This window comes from Mauremys reevesii, linkage group 1, assembly GCF_016161935.1.
Source record: "Mauremys reevesii isolate NIE-2019 linkage group 1, ASM1616193v1, whole genome shotgun sequence".
Taxonomy (NCBI): domain Eukaryota; kingdom Metazoa; phylum Chordata; order Testudines; family Geoemydidae; genus Mauremys; species Mauremys reevesii.
Genome location: NC_052623.1, coordinates 137,541,443 through 137,567,249, shown reverse-complemented (window position 1 = coordinate 137,567,249; position 25,807 = coordinate 137,541,443). Strand labels below are relative to the sequence as shown.

The following is a 25,807-nucleotide window of genomic DNA, read 5'->3' as shown; positions in this document are numbered from 1 at the left end:
AAAGGGACAGTCAAATTCTTCAATGTCATTTAGGAATAAGTTCAACAAACAAGACAACTGTCCAGTGAATTTGTGAACAGTATCTTATGTCAGTGGCATGGGATCCTAGCATCAAGAACTGAATTCTAGATTTGCATTTTATCAAGCAGATGAAAAGCTACACCAAACACACACAGTACCTGAATCTTGGGACAATTTTTCATTTTCTCATCCTGTGGGATTGTGTTAGTTACTACAACAGCCTCAAATGCAGCATTATTGATCCGAGAAATAGCAGGGCCAGAGAAGATCCCATGAGTCAGAATAGCATAAACTTTAGTGGCTCCAGCAGACACTAACCTAAAAAATATGGGGAAAAACAGGTAAGTTTGCAATGTATGTTTGAGCACATAATTTTAGTGTTACTTAGGAAATAACAAAACCAGATAATCTCTTGGTTTAAGATCTAGTTTATGTATTGATTCCTTCAATAGACTACATAAAGGTAATAACCCCTGTAAAATCATGTTGTACAGTTTTGGGCATCTGCTAGCTTATATGCATGATAAATAAAGCAATACCCTTGGATAAACCTTATTAAGTTTAACACTTTTGACATCCAGTGTATTAAAAATGTACTTTTTTTTAGTGTTATGAGATTATATGCAACTTTATGGGGATGCTACTATAATTCCTCCAGTCATCAGCTCTTTGAAGCTTAACCCTGGGGAAGAGATCCATTGTCTAGCTGATTACTCATTCATGGTCCCTTCAGTGGTTCAAACTGGATACTGGAGACCAGCAGACCAAAAAAAGAACATTGGAATAAATAATCTGGTAGTAAACTGACTCTCAGCTTGGAAATTCTATGGTCAGGAGGGAGGGAGATACGTGGGTCTCCACCCAAGAGGTGATGGCTGGGAGCCAGAACCCTAGAGTGGGTGCCCTTGCTGGACCACAGAGGGGAAAACGCAGGTGCAGTTGCCCTGAACTCTGACAGTATGGATATTAGGAAAGGCTGACCAAAAGTACATCCCAGTGAGCTCCCAACACTACACTTGTTGGTGAATAATTGTGAACTAAGTCAATGGGTGTCAGTAGCTATTGTGATGATCTAAAATAGTTACACTTTAACCAAGGTTAGTCTACAATCTTAATTCCAATACTTTTTTTTTTAAAGTCCAAATCAAGTAGATTGCTTGAGATCCAACTTACTTGAACTGCATGTATAAACTATTTAGAAATGGACATTTTCAAACATCTGTGGCAATTACTTGGGATACGGGCTACATCTTTACTGTCCCCTGTGACTCAGTTATGTTTGGAAACAATGAAGAAAGGACATAAGGCTTCTTTCCAAGCTTCAGATTTGGGGATGGAAAAGGAAAAAAAAAAAAGTCACAGGATAAAAGTATTGCTTTACTGAACTCCTCAATCAGCTAATGAAGCCATCTATTTGTGCAGGTCAGGATCTTCCTCTTGTTAATGCATTATGGTTCTCTTCACTCTATGGAACTTTTGACAATTAGGCCCCATCTCTCTACAGGATAGGACATAGTAAACAAGACATACAGTTTTTAGCATCCATAAAGGGATAAAGCAGTGTCTCCTGGTTATCTAGATGCAGTCTGGGATGGAAGACAGGCAAATGAATGAGTAATAGCCCTCCCCCGGGTCCCAATATGGCCGAGGCGGTACATAAGGCACAGGAGGAGGCATCCAGGGGTGCTCATGCCAGCCACGTGTTGGTGGCAATTGTGGGCCACAAGTAGTTGCAGCTTTGCCAGAGGCTTCTGGAAAGGGGTCTCTATAGAAGTGAAGAGAGAATCCTGAATTGAAACTTGAGACTCCAAGGCAAGGTCTTCACCAGAATCCTTTTCCTCAAGCTCAGTCTGGAATGGTGAAGCATCAGGAGAGATCCATCAGTACCAAGTAAACTTTAGGTGATCTCCATGTCCTCTGTGTCAACAGCACATTTACACTGAGGAGCAGAGAATCGGACATCTCAGATACAGCCAGGTCCTGGGGAAAACAGAACTCCTGTGGTACCAAGAGTGTTATTGGTACAGAGCCTGCAGTCTGCACCAAGGTGATTGTGGCCAAGGGCGCTGACGGTATCATGAGTCTCAGGGTGCTCAGATGGAAGCAGTGTCAGAACTCCACCACACTTCTTCAGTACTGAGAAAGCTCTTCTTGGTGCCTCGATCCGTTAATGGTACCAATGATCTCTCCAGGCCCAAGGCTTTCCCATCTTTCAGTCTAGCCATGCCCTGGGTCACAGAGGAACCACTAACCTCACTGGTACATGATTGGAGAGCCAATGGCACCAAAGTAGCTGAAGATACTGATGACCTTGCCTTTTAGAGATAGATTCTCTACCTATTGTGCTAGGGGAACGTTCCTTTGACAGAAGTCTTGTCTTCCTCTTGGGAGACCTGGAGGTTTGGGCCTCATGGAGGCAGCGGACTTGCTCAGAAATGGGAGGTGCCCTGGACTGGGTCAGAGGCCAGGCATAGATAGCTCTCCATCATCAGGAGATGAAGCCTTCTCTGTTTTTTTCTGGCTCTTGACTTTAGTGCCAAACAAAACTTGCACTTCTGGGCAACATGCGATTCCCCAAGGCAACGATGCAGTGGGAATGCCTGTCACCAACCAGGATCTCCTCCAGGCATGACAAACATTTGAAGTCAGCCAAACATTTAACCTTCCAGTAAAGCAGAAGTACTAACTAAATACAATAAGAGAAAATTATATATTTTTCCTTTTTAATAAGAAGCTATACTATTACTACTTACTAACTAATGAAACTCACACTAACTATTAATAAGAACCAAGGCTAAAGTTGAGGGAATCTCAACAGGACAACTGCCAGACCTCTGTCTCAAGCCGAGGCAGTTGAGAAGGAACTGAGGGTGGTGCACAGGCCAAACGGACACTGCTAGAAGTCTCTGATCAAAGGCATAGGGGGCACTAGTGCACCAGAGCGGAACATCCTAGGGATGCTACTCAAAGAAGAACTGGATCAGACAGAACCATTTAGCTACCTGATTCAAGTTTTTGGAATTGCAGATGGTATTTTTGTAAGTTTGATGGGTGGGAGATAGGAAGAGGAAAGAGGGCTCTGACTCCTCTACTCTTCATCTACACTGTTAGAGACAAACACCACATCTGAGACTAGTAGCCATAATCTTGCTAAGTGATTCTTGCTTCAGTCAATTAATTAGAACAACCATAATCATAGGACTGTAAGGGACCTCAAGAGGCCATCTAATCCAGTCCCCTGCACTTATGGCAAGACTAAGTATTACCTGGACCATCTTTGACAGGTATTTGTCTAATACATACTGAAGTGCAGTCCACTGGCCTGGCCCCTCCCAACTGCTCCTTATGGAGTTGTGACATTATTGAAATGAACTGTGACCATATAGATCATTGTTGCAACCAAGGTCCTATAGTTGCACCAAAACTTGTACAAAGAGGTTGAGTAAGGGGTCTACGAAAAGGTTTAATTTGCTGGGTATGATTATGCTATCTGTATGTGTGTATCATGTATGTGTGTATTTGAAGTTATAAATATTGGCTATGTACTTGTATCTCAATGTGTTTGATTCTAAGTAGCATCAGTGAAGCATTTGGTCAGCTTCTTGAGAATTGGCACTTAAGTGTTTCTTGATAGGACTATTCTGAGTAACTGACAGTGGACCTGGGGAGACTCCAATCCACATTTGAGGAGCTTTCCTGGGAATGTTCATGTGAGCAATGGCTGCCACCTGCAAACTGAGTCATGCATGGACATGGGACTTGCCCATGTGACTCCAAATCTTGCTGCTGTGATTTTCCACAGTAAGAACTAAGCGGTTTACTTCCACATGGCAGAGAATATAAAAGGCTCTGGAAACCTCTCCATTTGGTCTTCATTCCTGTTTCTGACCTCTGGAGGAACTGTGCTTAAAACTGAAGCTCTGAATAAGGATTGAATGACACATCCAAGCTGGGATGTTTGTACTGCAGAGACTTAATTGGTTTAAATCAGCAGTAATCCCATCAAGCCTGAAACAACCTGAACTAAGAACTTTGCAATTGCTGTGTGTATTTGATTCCATTTAACCAATTTTAACTCATCTGTATTTCTTTCTTTTAATGACTAAAGATTTTAGATTCTAACGGATTGGCAACAGCATGATTTGTGGGTAAGATCTGACTTCTATTTTGACCTGGGCCTGGGGCTTCGTCCTCTGGGATCAGGAGAACCTTTTTTCCCCTCGGGGTATTGGTTTTCATAACCATTCATCCCCCATAAGGAGTGGTGCTGGTGGTGATACTGGGGAACTGGAGTGTCTGAAGGAATTGCTTGTATGACTTCTGGTTAGCCAGTGGGGTAAAACCAAAGTCCCGTTGGTTTGGTGTGCCTTAGTAGTGAAGGACCCCCAGCCTTGGGCTGTGACTGCCCTGCTCTAAGCAATTTGTCCTGAATTGATACTCTCAGTAGCATCCCGCCAAAGGCCGCTTTGTTACAGGAATTCAAACTTGATTCATCACACACTTTCTAGAGAAGGCAGGACAGACAATAGAGTTCTGTCTATTTTTAAATGGACAATAGAGTTAAACAAATTAAAAATAAACAAAGCTAGCTGAAAACCTGGTTCAGCCAGACAAAACCCTTTCCATCTGCTTAGTCAGGATAAGAACCATTTGTTCAGTCAGTACTGACCTCTTTCATAAATTTAATTTAAATTTAAGTTAAATTAGCTTTGTTTTTAGCTGTTTATATCACAGAGTATCCAAAGTGAGCTAGAAAATGCAGAATAAACTTTTGCATTACATACCATATTGAAAAGAATTATGGTTTTGCACGTTACTTCTTCCAAATTCACAAGATTTTTCTGAAGACTATTATGAATAAAGATCTGTAAACTCTAAAGTTCCATCTGATTTACTCAGCCTAAAAAGAATGGCGGCTATGTATATAAGGAGAGCACCTCTTTGAGCTGTAACTCTAAACTAGAGCAGAGATCTTTTCCCAGAATTGTTGCATTAGATGAAGCAGGATTTCTAACAGTTAAAACAAAATTAAATTATTTTTCCTATTTTTCTTTAAGAATTCTGCTAAGTGTTTTTCACACCACACTATCATTTATTATTTGTACTATAAGAACGTAAGAACGGCCATACTGTGTCAGACCAATGGTTCATCTAGTCCGATAACCTGTCTTCGGGCAGCGGCCAATTCTTCAGAGGGAATGAACAGAACAGTAATCACCCTGTCGCCCATTCCTAGCATCTGGCATACAGAGGCTAGGGACACTTCAGAGCATGGTTTTGCATCACTGCCCATCCTGGCAAATAGCCACTGATAGACCTATCCTCCATCAACTTAGCTAGTTCTTTTTTTCAACCCAGTTATAGTCTTGGCCTTCACAACATCCTCTGGCAAAGAGTTCCACAGGTTGACTGTGCATTGTGTGAAAAAATACTTCCTTGTGCGTGTTTTAAACCTATTGCCTATTAATTTCATTTGATGACCTCTAATTCTTGTGTTATGAGAGGGAGTAAATAACACTTCCTTATTTACTTTCTCCATACAAGTCATGATTTTATAGACCTCTATCATATCCCTCTTAGTTGTCTCTTTTCTAAGCTAATAAGTCCCAGTCTTATTAATCTCTCCTCATACAGAAGCCGTTCCATTCCCCTAATAATTTTTCTTGCCCTTTGCTGTACCTTTTCAAATTCCAATACATCTTTTTTGAGATGGGGTGACCAGATATGTACATGGTATTCAAAATGTGGGTATATCATGGATTTATATCAGGGGTTCTGACACTGGGGGTCATTACCCTCAGGGGGTTGTGAGGTTATTACATGGGAGGTCGTGAGCCATCAGCCTCCACCCTCAAAACCCTGCTTCTCCTCCAGCATTTATAACAGTGTTAAATATAAAAAATGTACACCTCTACCCTGATAAAACACGAATTCGGATATAACGCGGTAAAGCAGAGCTCGGGGGGAGGGGAAAGGGACTGCGCGCTCCAGTAGATCAAAGCAAGTTCGATATAATGTGGTTTCACCTATAACGTGGTAAGCCAGCGTTATATCGGGGTAGAAGTGTATTTTTAATTGTGGGGGAGGGGCACACTCAGAGGTTTACTGTGTGAAAGGGGTCACCAATGCAAAAGTTTGAGAACCACTGATTTATATGGAGGCAATATATTTTTTGTCCGATTATCTATCCCTTTCTTAAAGATTCCCAACATTCTGTTAGCCTTTTTGACTGCCTCTGCACATTAAGTGGATGTTTTCAGAGATCTATCCACAATGACTCCAAGATCTCTTTGAGTGGTAACAGCTAATTTAGACCCCATCATTTTATACATATAGTAATAACAAGGCCCCCCAAGAGGGGTCTGTCTTGCTAGGTGTCCTATAAACACACAAAAAAAGCTGCCCTGCTCTGCTGAATTTACAGCCTGAGGTCCCAATCCTGCAAATGTTTAAGCACAAGTAACTTTACGCACGTGAGCTGACTTATGCTATGCATGGAAGTATTGGGTATTGTGACTGCACAAGCCTCGACATGCCCAAGAATATACTATTTTACTGCATTCCAGACTGCTGCCCTGCTCAGGGAGAGTGTTTGACACCTCACTGAAGAGCATTAAAAGCCACAACAAAGCAACCTAGGGCCACTGACTCTTTCCCATGTACTGGCCTACCACCACAGAACAACGGTTTCTCTATACAGGAGCCCACAAGAAGGGGCAACAACTACTCGTGGGACAGGAGCAGATAGCACCATGAGGCTCTATTTAAGAGTGAAGTTGCTGTCGTGGGAGGAGGGGCACGGGGGAGGTTTGATCCTCACCAACGTGACTTGCCAGAAGGAATCTGCCTAATCTGAAATGCTGACAGACTTTAGATTCCCGGAAGTGGTCAGATCAGACCAGGGCAGAGTGTATTCCAGAACTTCTATTTTCAAGAAGTTCTATAATTCTCATGTATTTAAATGTAAACTCACTCTGGTTAAGAAATTTCTTTGCTAAGGCTACGTTCCTTGCTTTTCTGCTACGTTGTCTCTGAAGGGGTCAAACTGGAAACTCAAACCACAGCATAGGGGGAGCTCTAAGGGAGCATGTATAAGCAACCAGGGAGCTTGGTAGGTCTCAGTCACTGATTTCAAGGGTGATGGCACTCCGGGTCCCAAGGAAGAAGTCAGACATGGGGTCTGAGGCTAGGAGTGTGCCCTACAGACCTAGAAAAAAACCCTAACAACTAGACACTATCCAGACCCAGCTGAAATGGAAGCAGTAGTGGGAGGGACCAAGCAATTTGGCCAACTTGCAACAGACTGGGGACTGTACAGTGGGGTACTGGGTCAATCTGGAACAATACTTACTTGTCTGCTGCATGACACACTGTGCCACATGTGTCAGCCATGTCATCGACAAGAATAGCTATCCTATCTTTCACATCACCAACCAAGACCATTCTGTCCACTTCGTTAGCTTTCTTTCTTTCCTTGTGAATCAGAGCAAATTCAACATTCAGTCTATCTGCGATTGAAGTAACCCTAAGTTGTAAGAAAGACACAAACATGTTTTTGAAATACACTTTTCAGAAACAAGAGGAAAAGAAACTGCATGTGCCTGCTGTAGAAATAATTGTCTTTATATTTTAAGAAAAAAAGTTACAATACACCAAAACAACATTTTCAAATATCACAACATATTGATGTGGGTAGTAGCACCAATGCTGCTCTTCTGTTAAGCAATGGGGCTTACAGCCACAGTAGCATAAGACATCCAAAAATCATTCTTCAGACGTACGTTTGTTTGGGTTTTTTTGGACTGACTTTTTAATTTTCAGGCACTGAACTCCTTCCTTACAAAAGGCCACTATTCAAATATATTTAATAAGAACAGGAATGTTTAACCATATTTGGGGCACATAGCAGAATTAATAATCCACTAGTGCTTTTATGTGGATGGAGAAGAGTATTCATCACTTCCCCAGTGTAAAGAGTCCATGTCAGAAAACACATTTTGATCCGGAAAAAATACAGATCAGTTATTACTTCTCACTACCTAACCTCCTCCCCACTCAGTCACCCCAAACAGAATTTAAGTCAGTAGTTCAGTTATAATATATTAAGTTTATGATTTAACATGGTCTACTCATATTTGCATTATAAAGATACCTGTTTAAGGGTTTACTACAAAGCATTGTAAATCAGAGAACTTTCCTTGAACACAGCCCAAGCAACTATAGCTCAGTGGTTTGAGCATTGGCCTGCTAAACCCATGGTTGTGAGTTCAATCCCTGAGGGGGCCATTTAGGGATCTGAGACAAAAAATCTGTCAGGGACAGTACTTGGTCCTGCTGTGAAGGCAGGGGACTGGACTTGATGACCTTTCAAGGTCCCTTCCAGCTCTATGAGATAGGCATATCTCCATATAACTAGCTGTTTAAAGCCTAGTGCTACAAGCACACTTTGTGATACATGAAGCCTTGATGTCCCGCTAATATGAAGAAAAGATAGGCCTCTGCTGCCTGATCTCTTTCAGCACTACAAGAGACAAAGACATATTGTGGGGTAGTGAAAACAGATGGCATTCCCAAAAGAATGGCTACTGTCTAGGGCAGGGGGTCTCAAACTCAAATGACCATGGAGGACTAGTACATTGGCCCGAGGGCCACATTACTGACACCTTGGCCCCCACTGCACCCCTTCCATGAGGCCCTGCCCCCATTCCTACCCCTTCCCCAAAATCCCCACTCCAGCTCCACCCCCGGGCTCTGGCCCGGCATGCACCGGGGGCAGGGCAGGCTCGCTGCTCCAGGAAGCGGAAAGAACATGGGGGAAGAGAGGCGCATGTTGCTGTTGCTTCAGGCACCACTCCCAGCAGCTCCCATTGGCCGCAGTTTCCCATTCCCTGCCAATGGGAGCTGCTGGGGGTGGTGCCTGAAGCAACAGCAACACACACCCCTGTGCCCCTCTTCCCCCACATTCATTCTGCTTCCCAGAACAGCACAGGGGCAGGGAGCCTGTCCTGCCCCTCAGTGCGCGCCGGGTCAGAGCTGCTCTAGGTAAACGCTGGGGGATGGCGGGCGGGCAGGTTGGGAGGGCTGTGAGGAGCTTGTGGGCCGTGTGTTTGAGACCCCTGGTCTAGGGGGACATCAGGGCTTGTCATATTGCAAGAAGATGGAAAGAACAGGTTATGTTTTGTTTTAATTAGGAAGTAAACTAGAAAAGCTACATGTAGTTAAGAAACCCAACTCATTAGCATTTAATATTAAGTTGGATGTTTAGCTAAAGTTATATAGACTACTGACTTAAATATTTTAGCTATTTTTAAAATCTTTTCTTGAAGTTTGAAACAAATATTGCATATCAGACAAATGCAGGCAAGTCAAAGTTTAGGTCTGTTAGTATCTTGTTGGCAAGTGCTATGCATACACAATACATGCCAACTAGTCATAAACTTCTAGTACAGTGGTTCTCAACCATAGGTCCGGGGCCACCCTGGGGGTCTGCGAGCAGGTTTCAGGGGGTCTGCAAAAATAAACCAGAGAACAGGGCTAGTAGACTTGCTGGGGCCTGGGGCTGAAGCTGAAGCCTGAGCAACTTAGCTTCATTTAAGCCCCTGTGGTGTGGTACCCTGGGCAATTGCCTTGCTTGCTAGGCCCTAATGCTGGCCCTGGCTTTTAATCTACTGGAGATGCATAAAAACAGTTGTTGTGGCACAGGTGGGCCGTGGAGTTTTTAATAGCATGTTAGGGGGGCCGCAGAAAGAAAAAAGTTGAGAATCCTCTGTTCTAATAGATTATTGCAATATTTAAACACAACTAGATTAGTTAGAAAGAAGTAAATTCAGAATTGGGGTTATTTATAAAAATGGTATTGTACTGATAACATTAGAAAAGCCTTAATATATAAAAGATCTTCACATTTAAAAATCGCATTTCAGCTGAAATGGATAGTACCATGGTTGGGTTTTTTAAATTAACAACCTTATAGCCACTTGTAAACTGGAGTAAATGAGGAGGACTTGACTAATTTCATTCTCCATATCTCTTTTCTGATGTTCAGCACTTGGTTAGTAATTCACAACATTCATCTACAAGCGACTTTTAATTACTGAAGATTTCATAGGATGCTAAGAGTGACCTCTTGTGGACATACTGATCTCTACAAAAACATTAAATTCTAGCCACTGCATAACAAATTTTTGACAAGATTGTTTTTTAAAAAACAGATTGATACCTTTTCATATTAAGATTGTAAAAAAAAAAAAATTAAACTGCACTTTCCTTTAAAAGTTACTGTTTCAAGTATTCCCCACACCAATATTCAATTAATCTTTAAAATAAATAATCAGTCACTCTTATGTATTAATAAAGACTGCCTTCTATCTGCTGGCTATCTCAATCTTTCTGAAATAGGGACTATTCTTGTATACCACCCAAAACCACAGCTGAACCAGTATCAGAATTTAGTTTCCAGAGGGTGTCATCTTTTAAATATAATCTCAAAATGACCTCTATTTGACTACAATGGGATAAGTCAAAGTATTTTTACATTTTCGTACACTAGAGCACATATTTTCACAACAGGTCCTGACAATACAGGAGCACAAATAATCAACAGTAGTTTTATGCTTAACTTCAATCATAAAATACCTTTAATAGGCTGGCTAACAGGACAATGGATAGGGTTGTAAGAGGAAGTGACAGAATCCAGATATTCCAAATCTTCACAATCATATACATGTAAGCAGTGTTGCAGAAGCCTTGGTCCTTCCCTGGATATTAGAGAGACAAGCTGGGTGAGGCAATATTGAACCAACTTCTGTGGGTGAGAGACTCAAACTTTCAAGCTTACATAGAGCTCTTTTTCAGATCTGACCAACAGAAGTTGGTCCAATAACCGATATTACCTCACCCAGCTTGTCTCCAATATATACAGCAGAACTCCATTTATCCAGACTAATTGGGACTAAGTCCAGCTCCAGATAAACCGGAGAAAAATGAGACGCTGCAGCATCATCTAGTGGCCACAGGAGAGATCACCCAAGTCTGGCCCTGGAGTCCTGATTGTTTGGTAAATGCAGAGAGCCAGTTAATGGAAGGTCTACTGTATGCAAATCCTTCTATCCCGTAAATATTTCCAGATCTAGGTCAAGATCATTCATTAAAAAAAAACCCAACATGCTGCTCTTCCAGTAACTTGTGTTACTACTAATTATTTTTAGAAATCCAGAGTTAATTGTGGAGCTTGTTTAGGTAGTCCTCCCTCTCACACACAGAATATACACCTCTACCTCGATACAACGCAGCCCATGGGGGTGAAACTGCGTTGTATCAAACTTGATTTGATCCGCCGGAGTGCACAGCCCTGCTCCCCGGAGCGCTGCTTTACCGCATTACATCCAAATTCGTGTTATATCAAGTGGTGTTATAACGGGGTAGAGGTATAGTAATTAGCTGGGTAACATACATAAATGTTTCCGTCTTTTCATGTTAAAGAATATTTTCCCCCACTTCAAGAGGCAGTGTCTGATTACTTTACAACATGAAGATATGCTAAATACAGTCATGCTAAATACAAGCAAATGTTTCTTGTAAAGCAATTAATTTGATAAAATATATAAAGAAGTTTACCGGACAGCTTGTCTCTGCCACTTGCTGAATTCTACCACAAGACTGAATTGTTTCAGCTCCGGGGAGGGGGTGGGGGGAAATAAACAACATCATATTGGACTGAAAAAGGAAGTCGCTGAATTTACTAGATTATCTTTGGAATGCTTTATCCAGTCTCTCTCCAAATCTGTAACATCATTCTTCAAAATAGATTATGTACATTAAGTAGCCAAGTAATCCCTTTCCCTTCTCCTTTTTGGCTGTTAATCATCTAAACTTGTGACAAACATGAGGCTTTGGTCAAATCCACTTTATGGCAGTTCTTCACCAGCAATGAGAGGGACTAGACCAGACGTGGGCAAACTACAGCCTACAGGCCACATCCGGCCCACAGGACTGTCCTGCCCGGCCCCTGAGCTCCTGGCCGGGGAGCCTAGTTCCCAGTCCTTCCCCGCTGCCCCCCTTCTCCCGCCGCCACGCTGGCCCCACTCTGGCCCACCATTCCCACTGGGCAGTGTGGGATGCACAGCTGGCTCTGGCCAGGTGGCGCGGATGTGAGCTCCTGCTGCTGGTAAAAGGGCAGGGAACGGGAGGTAAGGGAGCAGGGTATCCTGGGGGGCAGTCAGGGAGGAAGGGGCGGTTGAACAGGGCAGAGTTTTGAGGGGGGTGGTCAGGGGATGGAGAACAGGGAGGATTGGGAGTGGGAGTCCCAGGGGGCCTGTCAGGGGGTGGGGATGTGGATAGGGGTCAGGAGGGCAGTCAGGGGACAGGGAGCGGGGTGGGAGGTGGATAAGGGGCGGAATCCCAGGGGCAGTTGCGGTGGGGTCCTAGAAGGGTGTGGTCAGGGGGACAAGGCGCAGAGGGCAGTTGGATAGGGGGTGGGAGTCTTGGGGGGGCTGTCGGGGGTGGGGATGTGGATAGGGGTCAGGGCAGTCAGGGGACAGGAAGCAGGGGGTTGAATGGGTTAGGTGTTCTGAGAGGGGGAATTAGGAGGCGGGAAGTGGGAGGGGGCAGATAGGGTGTAGGGGCCAGGCTGTTTGGGGAGGCACAGCCTTCCCTACAGTTGTGCAACCCCAATGTGGCCCTCGGGCCGAAAAGTTTGCCCATTCCTGGACTAGATGACCTAACTGTTCTCCCACTCTCTGCCACAATCTCCAAGTTTCCAGTTGACAGGCAGGGATTTCTTATCAGCAGGATGACCAACAATCTCTGCTTGAGAAGTGTTCCATCTATATGGAGTACTTTGTCACTTCACAGATGTCAGAATTCTGAATCAGGCTATCAATTCATATTTGACCAGAACCAAACAAAAGATGATCTGCTGAATGAGTACTAGTGGATGCCATGATTGAAGTAATATGCCATTAAACTAACACCTCCACATTTCTTCCCCGCTCTCCAAGCTTGTTTAATATTTCCACCAAATTATTTTTCTGATTATACATCACTAAACTTGAGTCAATAGCTTTTCAGCCAGGAATGCAACAACTCTTAAAATTATTTATTAATTATTATTATTAAAGAAACATGACTCAAGTACACTCTTACCTAAACTCCAGCAGGTACAGTGAGAGTAGGCCACATGCTTGAATAGAGAAGGGAAATGTATGTAGCTCCAGAGAGAAGCAGGAAGAGGTGCAGTAACTGTGCTAAAGAAGCATGCAGCAGGAAAAGCCTCTTTCCTCCTGTACAGGGACTCAGGTAATGAGGCCATATTCAGGGAGAGAGAGAAAATATTTTCTTTAGAATACAGAAAATTCCTACGTATAACCAAGCATGAACTACATTGGAAGGACTATTGTTTCATTACAATGGAACTGGAGCCATCAGCCTTTACAGCTACTGCCTCATACTATTTTCAGCAATAAACAAATAAATCAACCAAGAAGTATGAGCAAACCATTCCTTTCTCTGAAACAGACTGTATAGTAATAGTTGAACTCTATGGACAAGCTGTAGTTTGCACACTACCTTTTTGCTCCACCTGCATCAGGTGAGACTATGATACAGTTTCTCCATTCCAAAATATTCTCTTTAATCCATTGCAACACTGCAGGTTCTGCATACAAGTTATCCACTGGAATATCAAAGAAACCCTGAATACAAACAGAAAAACAGTTCTTAACATACATTAGCTTTCCACTATGCTTTGTTTAGAATAAAATTATTAGAAAAAAATAAAAAGCAATCAATCACTTGGTCAACTTAAACACGTAGGGTAGGCTTTTCAAAACAGTTTTCTACACTGGCCTAATTCTGCTCTCACTGAAGTCAATAGTAAAATTCCCCACTTACTTCAATGTGAGTATAGTTAGGCCAACACAAGCACTTTTAAAATCCCACTCATTAGCAATAAAGGGAAGGGAAAGCATCACTAATGACTTTACACTGTAAAACCAGAGGGTAATTTTTTTGGGGGGCAAGGGGGAAGGGGAGAAGCAGCCTTAAGTACATGGCTGAGTAAACTCATTCTCATGAAAGCTTTACCTAAAAAGGAACTTAAGCTAAAAGTCATGTCTATTATAAATTATTTTCTTATTCTTTTAATATTAAAAAAATAACTGCTGGAAATGAACACTGGTATTTCAAGACCGGGAAGATCCAAGTTAGCATCAGCAGAATAATGAACAAGTATTTTTTTCCCTTATAATTCTTGTACAAGATTGCAATACAATAGTCTCCCACTCCTGAAAAACAGGTTAGATTACAAGTAAAAAGGACTTTGGTCCACACTTTAAAAATTACTGTGACTGGTAGTTCTGGTTAAACAGAACCTCAAGACTGGAAAAAGCAGGTATTTGCTAGTAAGAAATAAGACAGCTTGATAGTGCTGTGTGCAGGGACACTGAACAGTGACCACCCTGCATGTCTGGTTCTACCTAATGAAAGTGAAGAGTTGATAGCTTTAACACATAATTCACAAAAACAGAAGTGAAGAAAGCTTCATATCTTACTGTTACATTCAATTAACACTCATCAATTAGTATACAGGATTAGAAACCCCCATTATATTAGCAAAATACTTTAGTTGTACTAAATACTTATGAAATACTATAAATAGAAGCCTGCCTGTGTATTGTATGTGCTGGGGGTTCTAGTACATTTTGAACTTTTACCCAATTCTATCAAACCCCTTAGATTTAGAAATATGAATGATATTAATATTAGCAAGTCCGCTACTTAAGTAAGGCCTGGTCTCTGTCCAGAAGCAAGGTTTCTCTTAAATTCTGTGTTAAAACTATGTATATTTAAATAATCTTTGGGACAAGAATAAGAATAATCTTATTCTCCCTGGAGCATCAGAATAGCCTCTCTCTCACAGCTGTGAGAAAAGCACAAAAAGGAATGTGGTCTGGCAAGGAGTTAACCTATCACATTAACACAATAGGGAAACTCCTAGCTGCAGTCAACAAGAGCTTGTAATTACCTGTATCTGAGAAGCATGCAAATCCATGGTGATGATGTGGTCAGCCCCAGCAACAGACAGCATATTGGCAACAAGTTTTGCAGAGATTGGAGCACGACTCTGAGGAGCAAGCCATGTTTTACAAAATTGTAAAAAGAGAGTCAAATTAAATTAAAAAAAAGACATATTAGATACAGAAGATGTAAATTGAAATCTCTAAATGTGTAATATCCCAACCTGATATTGTTTCTTAATCTCAGATAGAGCAAAACAAAAACATATTGATGTTATGGAAAAACAAAGTAGATAAATGGAAACAAGAAATGGGACAAATGACAAAATGGGTACCGAAACAATGAAAATATGGGTTTTTTCTATTTGAAGAATTCCTCATATCCAAGAAATGTATCTGAGATGGCCATGAGACCCAGATAGATCATATTACTTCTGAATGTTATTTAAATTAATTAGTTTGCTCATTCTACTTATTTCCTGGTAAATCAGGGAAAGGGAAGGGGATGGGGGAAGAACTCTAAATCAGCAATGTAAGGCGGAGAACACATTCATTATTTAACCTGAAGAGAAAGATCTACTTCAGGGGTCGGCAACCTTTCAGAAGTGCTGTGCCAAAAATCATTTATTCACTCTGATTTAAGGTTTCGTGTGCCAGTAATACATTTTAATGTTTTTAGAAGGTCTCTTTCTAGAAGTTTATAATATATAACTAAACTATTGCTGTATGTAAAGTAAATAAGGCTTTTAAAATGTTTAAGAAGCTTCACTTAAAATTAAATTAAAATGCAGAGCCCCCCGGACTGGTGGCCAGGACCCGGGCAGTGTGAGTGCCACTGAAAATCAGCTTGTGTGCCACCTTCGGCACCCGTGCCATAGGTTGCTTACCCCAATCTACTTGTTGCTCGCTGCTTATTTCAAGTTTCAATGCATCTAAAGTCATTGTTAGCTTTTCTTCCAATGCTAAATTTTATTTTAAGCAGCTGCAATATTTAATACATTTGCCATTACTTAACTTCCCAATTTCTTCCTTACATAATCAAAATATTTCAAATTTTTTAAAAAAGTTTTTACATGCATTACTATTGGCAAAATTATTTAGAAACTTTTTTTTTGAAATGTTAAGCATGGCATTTAATAATTTCTGAAACATTGCATTGGCATTAGGAAGCACTCAAGATGGTACACAAAGTCTTAAATCAAACCTAAATACACTCTTTAGTTACATGATCACAATACTTAACATTATTTATTTTACTAATTTACATGCCTATATAGAAGAATTATATCTTACTTAGGGGTGATATTAAAAAGGGAAAATTCAGCCTCTCCCTCCCCCCACCAATAAAAAAAATTAGCCACGACTTCTCACCCTCAAAACTTTGTCTACCTCTATAGCAAGTAGGGGAAAAGGAGACAAAACGGCAAGTATTCCCAACTGTTTTAATTACAAAGTTGATTAAAATTTCAAAAAATTAACCCAGTTCTGATTATTTTCTCTTTTATATACTAGTACCACTGTCATACAGGGTTTTTTTTTAAAAGTGACATTGCACTAAATTCTGAGGACTGGTAAACACCTGCAACACCAATACCTTGTGGGATTTGATTCTTAGACTATGTATACAACTTCTCTCCAACGTAAGAAGAGTGTAGGTATCCATGGGAAGGAAGGGGGAAGAAGAGGTAGTCGCCAGAGGGGAGGTGGAGTGGGTGCTAACAGTTCTGGGTGCTAACTTTAGTAAACATGTGGACAAACTGGAGAGAGAATCCACAGGAGAGCACAACAACAGATTTAGAAACCTTGACCAATGAGGAAAAGGTTAAAAACTATGCATTCTTAGTCTGGAGAAAAGAAGACTGAGGTGGGACCTGATCAGTCTTCAAACAAATTGAGGACTTTTATACAGAGGTCAGTGATCAATTGTTCTCCATGCCCAGTGAAGGCAGAACTAGTAGTAATGGGCTTAATTTGCAACAAGGAAGATTTAAGTTAGATATTAGGTAGCACAGATCCAGAACATCCAAGTACGTGTTTAACTTGAAAATATCAGTTTTCTATTAACAAATTATCTTGCAGGATTAATACCATGTCCTACACAAAATAAATAACTAAATATCTAGCAACATGACTGAAGAGTTTTCCAGACAAACAGTTTCGTTAACCTAGCATAACCAATGACTGTTCCTTCCCCTGCAAGGATGTTAATGGAATGCTTTACTATTAGATTATACAGAAAAAGGGGTAGCTATCTATCTGAGGCTCCCATTCCCACCTCCACCAGCTGCCTGAAGAATGGTTAGAGCACTTCAGTTTTTCCACTCTAGTGGTTGTTCTTCACGTCTATTAACTTCTCTTTTCCTACATCTCTATGACCTCTATTTCACGTTTAATAAAATATAGCCTATGTTTAAGTATTTATTAAATGTAACAACTGAATTAGTTTAGAAAGGGTGTACCCTTCTCTTTTAATGTACAGAAGTGTTGAATTAGACAGACACTCTCCAAAACAATATAGCCCTCAAAACTGAAGTTAACGTATTGTAGGAGTTTTCCAAAACAGAAGACTGAAAACACACAAAACCTGCACCTGTGAACAGACTGCTAGCTGAAATTGTCTATCAAAATATAAATAACTGAATGGCTTGTCTTATTCATTTTGGTTACCAACAGTCCTTTAAGGATTATATAATAATTTTTGAGAAAGGCAAATATTGGTAATGTAAACAAGTCTTGTCAGTCTCCTAGAAGCATTTACAAAAGTGTATTGATTATCTTAAAAAATTTTGATTGGGACAAATGGGAAAGAAATTCGAGTGTAGTTTGATATTGGCTTTGTAATTCAACACACCTCACCTACCTTGTCTTTCTTATCTTGCCTGGCATATGGAAAACATGGAATTACTGCAGTCACTCTGGACGATGATGCAATCTTGCAAGCATTGATCATTATTAGAAGTTCCATCAAGTTATCATTGATTTCTCCACAGCCACTCTGGATGATGTACACATCTTCCCCTCTCACACTTTCACCAATCTCTACACTGAAAAAGAGAAAGATTAGGCCAATGAATTATTTAAAGTACTTAAACAGAAGAAATAATTATAGGATCACACAATTCTGAGTTAATGAAATGGATTTTTAAAAAGAAAACTACTAATAGCTCCCAGTAGTTCTAATAGTCCAGTATGTGTAGATATGATTGTTCATTTAGCACACACAGTACATTTTACTATGTATATTGCAAAAAAAATCAAAACTTTGCTATTTTACTCTAAATGCACCACCTGAAAGGTTTATACCAAGCTGCATAAAATTATTGTTGATAAAGAACAGAAGCCACTCTCATTCAGTCTAACACTGAGGCTATGGCTACACTAGAGAGTTTATAGTGGCATAGCTGCACGATGCAGCTGCACCGCTGTAAGCTCTCTAGTGTAGCTGCTCTAAGACAACAAGATAGAGCTCTACCATTGACTTAATTAAGCCAACCCCAATGAGCAGCAGTAGCTATGTCAGTGGGAGAAGTTCTTCATCTGACATAGCACTGTTCACACTGGCACTTAGGGGTATGAATAAGCCACCCCCCTGAGCGACAGAAGTTACACCAACCTAAATGACATAAATTATGCCGACATAACTGGCAGTGTAGACACTGAAAAGAAAATCTTAACTTGTTTTATATGGTCTCCTTGCTATCTCCAAAGGAGGCTTGGAGCATCAAAAGATCACAAGCCATTAAAACATCAACAAGATAGATTAGCCTTATTTCATCACTCGACTCTGTTATTTGTTTCTTTAGCTAGAGAAAATATTTGTTTTTATGAAGCTGTCTAGAGGCAATGAATTTTTTCCTCCACACTAAAAAACACTATTCAGATCAAGAAACTGACACTATTCTCAAATGCACGTGAAAAGCAGTTTTTACTTCAGCTCGTAATTCAAAATACTTAAACAGCCCGCTTTTTTTTTTTTTTAAACTGAGTTTGCTTCCTTTGTTTCTCTACACTGGAATGTAAGAGGTTCCCTTTATTTTACTCTCCCTTCTTCCACAGATTTACAATGTTCAGTTTTGCCACAAAATTAATGACTCATGCTTCCCAAGAAACTGCAGCATGCAATGTACTGACATCCCCTACCACAGAATGTAAAGCTAAAACTGATTTAAAAGGGCAAAGCAAATTTAAAAAAATGCAATAGGCTGAGCATGGAGCACAACAATATTTTTGCTCCCTAAAGGGCAAGAAATCAAACTCTTGAACCAAACCGAAACCTTCTGCATGGTACTAATCACAGACACTAAACTAACGTAATACAGTGTTAGTGTAGTCATGTCAATCCCAGGATATGAGAGAAAAGGTGGGTGAGGTAATATTTTTTATTGGATCAACTTCTGTTGGAGAGAGAGAAAGAGAGAAGCTGTAGAGCTTACAGAGCTCTTCCTCAGTGTGACTGAGGGTATGGCTACACTTGCAGCTGTACAATGCTTTGAAGTGCAAGTGTGGTCTCGGCGCCAGCGCTGGGAGAGAGCTCTCTCAGCACTGCAGGTACTCCACCTTCCCATGGGGATTAGTGGGGGGAAGATCTTATTCTACTTCTAGCAAAAATACATTTTTCTTTTACCTTAATTATGCTATTGTAGGGGCCCGCTATAATGTATTACCAAGGTTCAATAGTGCTGTTTTGGCGGGGCAGTATGCGGGGGTGTTTCCAGGGGACTGCGCAGCGCTGGGGGGGTGGGGTGTTTTGGAGGAGGGGGTTGGCCCTCAGCTGTTTTCTTTGGAGTAATATGGCTCTCACAGCTTTGAGTTGTGCAGGCCTGGACTAATACAAGAGATGTGTGTAAGGATGGTCCACAAGCCTCAACTTGTAGTTCCACTGAAGTTACGGTGAAGTTTGCAGTGAGTAAAGTTAAACATGGCACAAGTCTGCAGTATTGTGGTCTAGGAGAACACTGAAAATTTGTTCTTGTGCCTACTTGTTACAAGTAGTTGTAGAAAATTGCATACTCTACTCCTGGGGAAACTCTGCCATGCATGCACACAGAATTCATGTCCCCACAATTTCTTTGCTTCCCCACAGAAAAATGGGGAAGTAAAGAAATCTCTGGGGCACACATACATCTTCCCCAGCAGCCTGAGTGCATCTGTTCGAGCACTTGGAGCAGCTGGCGGAGATGTGGAGCAGCTGGCGGAGATGTGGAGCAGCATGGAGGAGACATCAGACGTCCCTTTTGCTGGCTGTCCCTTTTGCTGGCTATTGTGGCGTGCTGGGTGTGGAGGGATAGGGCTTCAGATTGTTTGGAGATAAGCATGATGCAGGCTTTGTCCCCTCATAGCAGAAAATGTAGCAGCCTGCCTGCATATTTGTTAATGTTTCTATTGTTAGTGAATTGTTCCCATTCTTAGTCAGTTCCTCCAGGAGCATAAAACACATGTAAAAATTTTAAGGCTCCTTTACATTGCCAGAGTGGTGTAAAGGAGCCTTATTGTAAATGACAGTAAGGGAGTCCTCAGCAGTAAGATCTCTGTGCTTTCTCGCTTTTGTCCTTTGCCACAGTGGGTCAGTGGCGTTAGATTACAGCTCAGGATCTATTTTACTTACCCATTAAAAAAAAAAAAAAAGACTTTTTGAGAGCAAATAAAATATTTATCAAGTAGTCAATAAAATGTCAGGACTGTCTGAACCAAGCACTTCTCAAAGTAGCCATCCATATCCAGATGAAGTTACAAAAAGGGATATTCGTTCTTTTGCACAATGTGAGCAATCCTCACATTGTGCATCAAAAACGGCTAGATCAGCTTCTCATGCTCAAGAATTCCCTACAAAACTGTATGTAGATGGGGACAAATTATTTTGCACATCCTCCAATGTTGTTCTCAGCTTGAATCTGGCATTTGAGAGCAGGAAACCTTGCACTATTAAAACATTTGACCTTCACGAAGAATTGCAGATATATTTTTAGTTCTTATCTAGAGCTCCTTTCAGAAAGCACCTCCAAGTTCTTCAAATTTAGGGAGGCCGAAAACTTGTCTCCTGTTGAAAGACTTGCCTTTCTAGATCTTTTTAATGAGGAATTCCACGAAGCTTCTGAAAAGCTTGACAAATATTTGTCATTTGGAGAACTGGGTGTGAATTTTTTGAAGGCTTATAAGTTAATTCATCCTCATCATGTTTATATACTTCCAGAACACTGAGTATTTTCAAGCAATACCTGGTTGTTTTTTCTTTTTCCTGAGTTACCTGAATAAGAGCTAAAACTGTACAGAAAAAAAATTGTGCCTGAAGCTATTGAAAGTCAATCTATTTTTGTAGACCTCCAAGTGTTTTGGCTTTCAGTGATAGAGAATTCTAAATATCACCAAACTGGCCTTGACTTGTGTAAATGCTGTCTCAAACTTTGGAGATGCAGAGAGAAGTTTTTCACTGTACAACTTGATCCTTTCTGCCAGAAGGAAATTACTAAGTGAGAAACTTGAAAGCTTAGTTTTCTGTACTATAATTTAAATGAAAATACAGGATTATTACTGGAATGCAGGGGCTATTGGTTACCAAGTATTTATAACTTAACTGTCATGTGCTTAGGAAATGCTGAATAGTTATTGTGGCTTTTTTCTGTATTGTAGATTAAATAAGCTATCAAAATAATTGAGTCTGGTGTGATTAAAAATTCTGCGTACTTTGTCAAAATAATGCAATATAATTTTTTGGTGCAGAAATTTACCAGGAGTAATAATCTAAAGTGCCACAAGTGCTACAATTTCTAAGCAAATGGGTGAAGCATAAAGCTGCATCTAGCAGTTTGGTTGGTTAGTGGGTTTTTTTGTTTTTAAACCTACCATGAAAGATCACTAGGGTAAAATTACTACTCAGTGAGAGTCAACAGTATCTCTATGTGAGTAGTTTAGGTAAACTGATTCAAATAGTTGAATTTGATTAAACTACGCAAAACAAACAGTTGTAATGTTAGTGCAAAGGCATGGATCTTACCCCTTCTCTACATCCTCACTAAATTACATTGGGAAAACAAACAATCCAAAACAGATTACCGTATATACTCATTCATAAACGAAATTTTTTTAGTAAAAAAGGGAAGCACCAGAGAAGGGGGTCGGCTTACGAACTGGTATAGAGGTGGGACACAGTCCGCACCCCCCCAACAGAGGGGGCAAGGAGAGGCAGCAAAGCCAGCAGAGACAGAAGGGAAGACACAGTGCCAGTGTCTCTCCACTTATGGCCACGCTGCTCTCCCCCCAGCTTCCGAAGGGCTGGCAGGCTGCAGTCATGCCGCTTGGACCTGCCCCCCAGAGCAGGCTGTGGCTGCACCACCCGGCCTGCCGGAGAATGCTGCGGCTGTGCCACCCGGCCCAGCACACTGGAGCAGGTGTGTAGTTCTGAGGTGAAAAACATGGCCTCAAATCTCTATACGCTGAGAGTGAAGGGAACATTATTCTCCTTTTCCAGGTTGGTCAGTAGGCTTAAAGGTTGTGGCTAGCTCAAGGACATTAGTAAGCAACAGTCATTGGTATATTGAAAAAGAGAATGCAGGCAAAGTGGCTCCCAGTGCTATGCTCTAATCCAGGGGTTCTCAAACTTCCATTGCGCCATGACCCCTTTCTGACAACAAAATTACATCATCACCCCAGGAGGGGGGACTGAAGCCTGAGCCCGCCCGCTCCCCATCTCCACAGGCAGGCTGGGACAAAGCCCAAGAGCTTCAGCCTCAGGCAGAGTGCCTGTAATCTGAGCCCCGCTGCCTAGGGCTGAAGCCTTCGGGCTTTGGCCCTGCATGGAGGGGCTCAGGCTTCTGCCCTGGGCCCCAGCAAATCTAAGCCAGTCCTGGTGACCCCATTAAAATGGGATTGCAACTCACTTTGGGTCCTGACACGCAGTTTGAGAACCACTGCTCTAATCACTAGAATATACTTCTCCCAAAGGTATATACATACAGAATGCATAAGCTATATTATTGGTTCTATTTTAATTAAGTATTTTAGTAATGTTTATAAAGTTAAAAATGTTACAACGAACTGTCTTCTACATGTAGTAAAAATGAATACACTTCATTTAACAAACTTTCCCCAACTACATAACTATACACAAATTATTGATTACTTGTTGTAAGTACTACAATCTTTTATTTCTCCTGATGGGTATAAAAAGTCTTTAACTTTAAAGATTTTGTTCAGAAGAAATGTTACAGGGCTCTTGCACATGGTGATATTATGAACCATTTTCCTAATCTCCTTCAGACCTATCCCAAAGTTCTTGCGTGCTAGGGCAACATGTGTTTACTGAGAGGTTGAGAGAAGTCCACTTTAGGGTTAGATTAGTAGGGTCAGCACAAATAATGTTTGTTTGATTTTAATTGTGCTTGGGTATTCGAATACTTGATGCAAGTGTGTCACTGTCCCTGCCTAAACTGATGCCCCCATGTGCTAACATGAAATTAATTTTTATTATAGGTGGGGCCGGTAGCATCACCTATCATTAAGGTTGCTTGACACTTCCCATTATAAGGCGTGGTCTTCAGTTGCTTATAACTTTGTCAGACTTCAACCATTTGGGCTGAAATTGGGTGTCTGCCTTCGGGTGAACTTTTTTTTGTTTTGTTTTTGTTTTTAAATTTCAATCAAAACGAACGGTTTTGAGAATTAGGCTAGGAAAAAAATATTGTTTCGTCTGTTATAAAATTCTGGCAACCTTTCCTTTGAACAGTTCTGGTGCCCCCATGTTTTGGCACAGGCACTTGAAATTTGCAGTGGCCTCTCTCAGGGATGTGCCTTACCCATCCCTATGAAAATTCTCCCAAATACTTGACCACGTTATAAGCCTTTGAAAATTCTCAGTTTGCATATGATCAATAGAGACTTGGTAGAGCTTAATAGCTCATCTCCAAAGATTCCATCTTCACTGAGTGTGCTTAAGCTTCTCATAGCTATTAGTGTTGACCAGAGTTCATGAGTCCCGCCTGTAGAGTGGAATTGCATGAACGTACTTCCTCAGGGCTACAGGAGTGAAGCCAGACCTTCCCTGTAATGGGTGCTCTGGGCTGGGACCGGGGACTGGAATTGACAGCAGAAAGCGTCTGTCTCCTGTACTGTCAATCACCCCTCCCACCTGCTGGTGCCCAGGTAGCCTGGAGGAGGAAGTAATCAATCAAATGCAAAGGGGACAAAAGCTGGACAAGAAGGGAGGGAAAGGAGTAGTTTAGGACAAGGAGTCTGGTGAGACTGGGACTGGAGAGTGGGGGGGGAGATCCTGGGGTATGGGGGAGTCTGGGACTGGATTAGGAAACCTGAATTGTGGAGACTGGGATTGGGTAGGCAAGGAGAATGGGACTTGGATGAGGAGCCAGGGGTGAAGAAGAGGCAAGACACAGGGACAGATGGAGGGGATGGGTGGAACTAGTCAAGCTTTGTGGGGGAGGGAACAGGCTGTAGAGTCTAGAATGGAACCCAAGATTCTGCAGTCACACTGGCCCTCAGCTGTCACCAAATATCTGTGAAACCCACTGACTCATCTGCCTCTAATGCTGGTCCGCATAGAAGAGGACAACCTACCATTGCTATCAGTTAGTCTGTTAACTCAAGTGACAGAGGCTTGTAGTGGGTCTAAATGTTGCAGTCCAATCTGGACATCAGTATGATGGCCCCTGATGAGATTTCCGTTTTACCATTTTGCCTCTTTTAAAAACGTAGGAAATTGCCCACCAAACAGCAATGTTAAAAGAACATTAAGTTTGCAGAGTCAAGCACACACAAGTTAGAAAATTCAAGAATTAAGGTTCCCTGTGCATTCCTATTTCAGACCTGAAGTGCCTATGCATTATGCTGAAAAAACACCCTCCTGAGCGCAGCAAGTTACAGCGCTGTAAAGCGCCAGTGTAAACAGTGCCCCAGCGCTGAAGTAGAATAAGATCTTCCCCCCACTTTGTAATCAATTGCCCTGTTGAATGAATGAGGTGTGAATGAGGAAGGCAGGCACCTCAAGACAGCTACAACCCTTGGAGAGGGGATGGGAGCCAGACCAAGGACAATCAAGTGGGCTGACTAGAGAAGAGCAGACATACTGATGGCCTTGGGGGTTAGAAGCAAGCACCTTCCTTTGGGAAACACTCTCCTTGTACCATTGGGACAACCCACAGCCCAGAGAAAAGCAGCAAAAAGAACCAATTTTTATGAGACAAGATCAGTAGAACAGGTCAGCCACCGAATAGCTTCCCCCACCACCGGCCTCTTACCTTCTGCCGCTGCCTCACACTCACTCCCCAGCCCACCACTGGCCTCTTCACCACCCCTGCCAGCCAGCCAGCCATTGGCTTGTCCCACTCTGCCGCTTGCCTACTCACCCCCCGTGGGCCACACAGTGAGCCCACGTGGGCCACATGTGGCCTGAGGGCCGTATGTTGTGCAGGCCCGTATTAGTTGAAGGGCTCAAGCATACAATCATTACTCAAGGAAACTCAAAATCAGAGAGCCATCTGAAATATTCTGACACATTGTATGTTCCAAGAAGCATTAACATTGATGGGGAATTTTAATCAAAATGTTAAAATGTAGAAGAAGCCTGTGGTAGAACAGGAAAAGAAATGGGAGATGAAAATATTTGAAGACAGATTGAAGTACAGGCCTTATAGGTCCAATCATAGGATCCACCTTAAGTCACATAATTAAAAAGTTTTTAATTAAAAACAAAACTAAGGTAACATTTTCAGAAGTGTTTAGGTTCTACTTCAAGAGTGACTTAGGCAATCTGGAGTCCAAATCCC

The 25,807-nt window shown here is 41.6% G+C and overlaps 1 protein-coding gene across 6 annotated transcripts in view; it reads right to left on the bottom strand.

Annotated features, from left to right (window-relative positions):
* The window catches only part of PRPS2 (phosphoribosyl pyrophosphate synthetase 2), a 36,848-nt gene that overhangs the window by 3,700 nt on the left and 7,341 nt on the right, over positions 1–25,807 (bottom strand). The window contains exons 2-7 of one of the 6 annotated variants that reach the window (XM_039503696.1): positions 17,896–18,079; positions 15,044–15,142; positions 13,588–13,712; positions 13,165–13,301; positions 10,657–10,778; positions 7,398–7,546 (exon numbers count right to left, since the gene is read on the bottom strand). In XM_039503696.1, the coding sequence (XP_039359630.1) occupies positions 7,526–7,546; positions 10,657–10,778; positions 13,165–13,301; positions 13,588–13,712; positions 15,044–15,142; positions 17,896–18,079 (688 nt within the window). In that variant the 3' untranslated portion in view covers positions 7,398–7,525. Of the gene's footprint in view, positions 1–179; positions 340–7,372; positions 7,547–9,505; positions 9,530–10,656; positions 10,779–13,164; positions 13,302–13,587; positions 13,713–15,043; positions 15,143–17,895; positions 18,080–25,807 lie in introns of those variants that run through there. The other 5 variants (XM_039503702.1, XM_039503688.1, XM_039503705.1 and 2 more) reach the window with 5 other exon arrangements.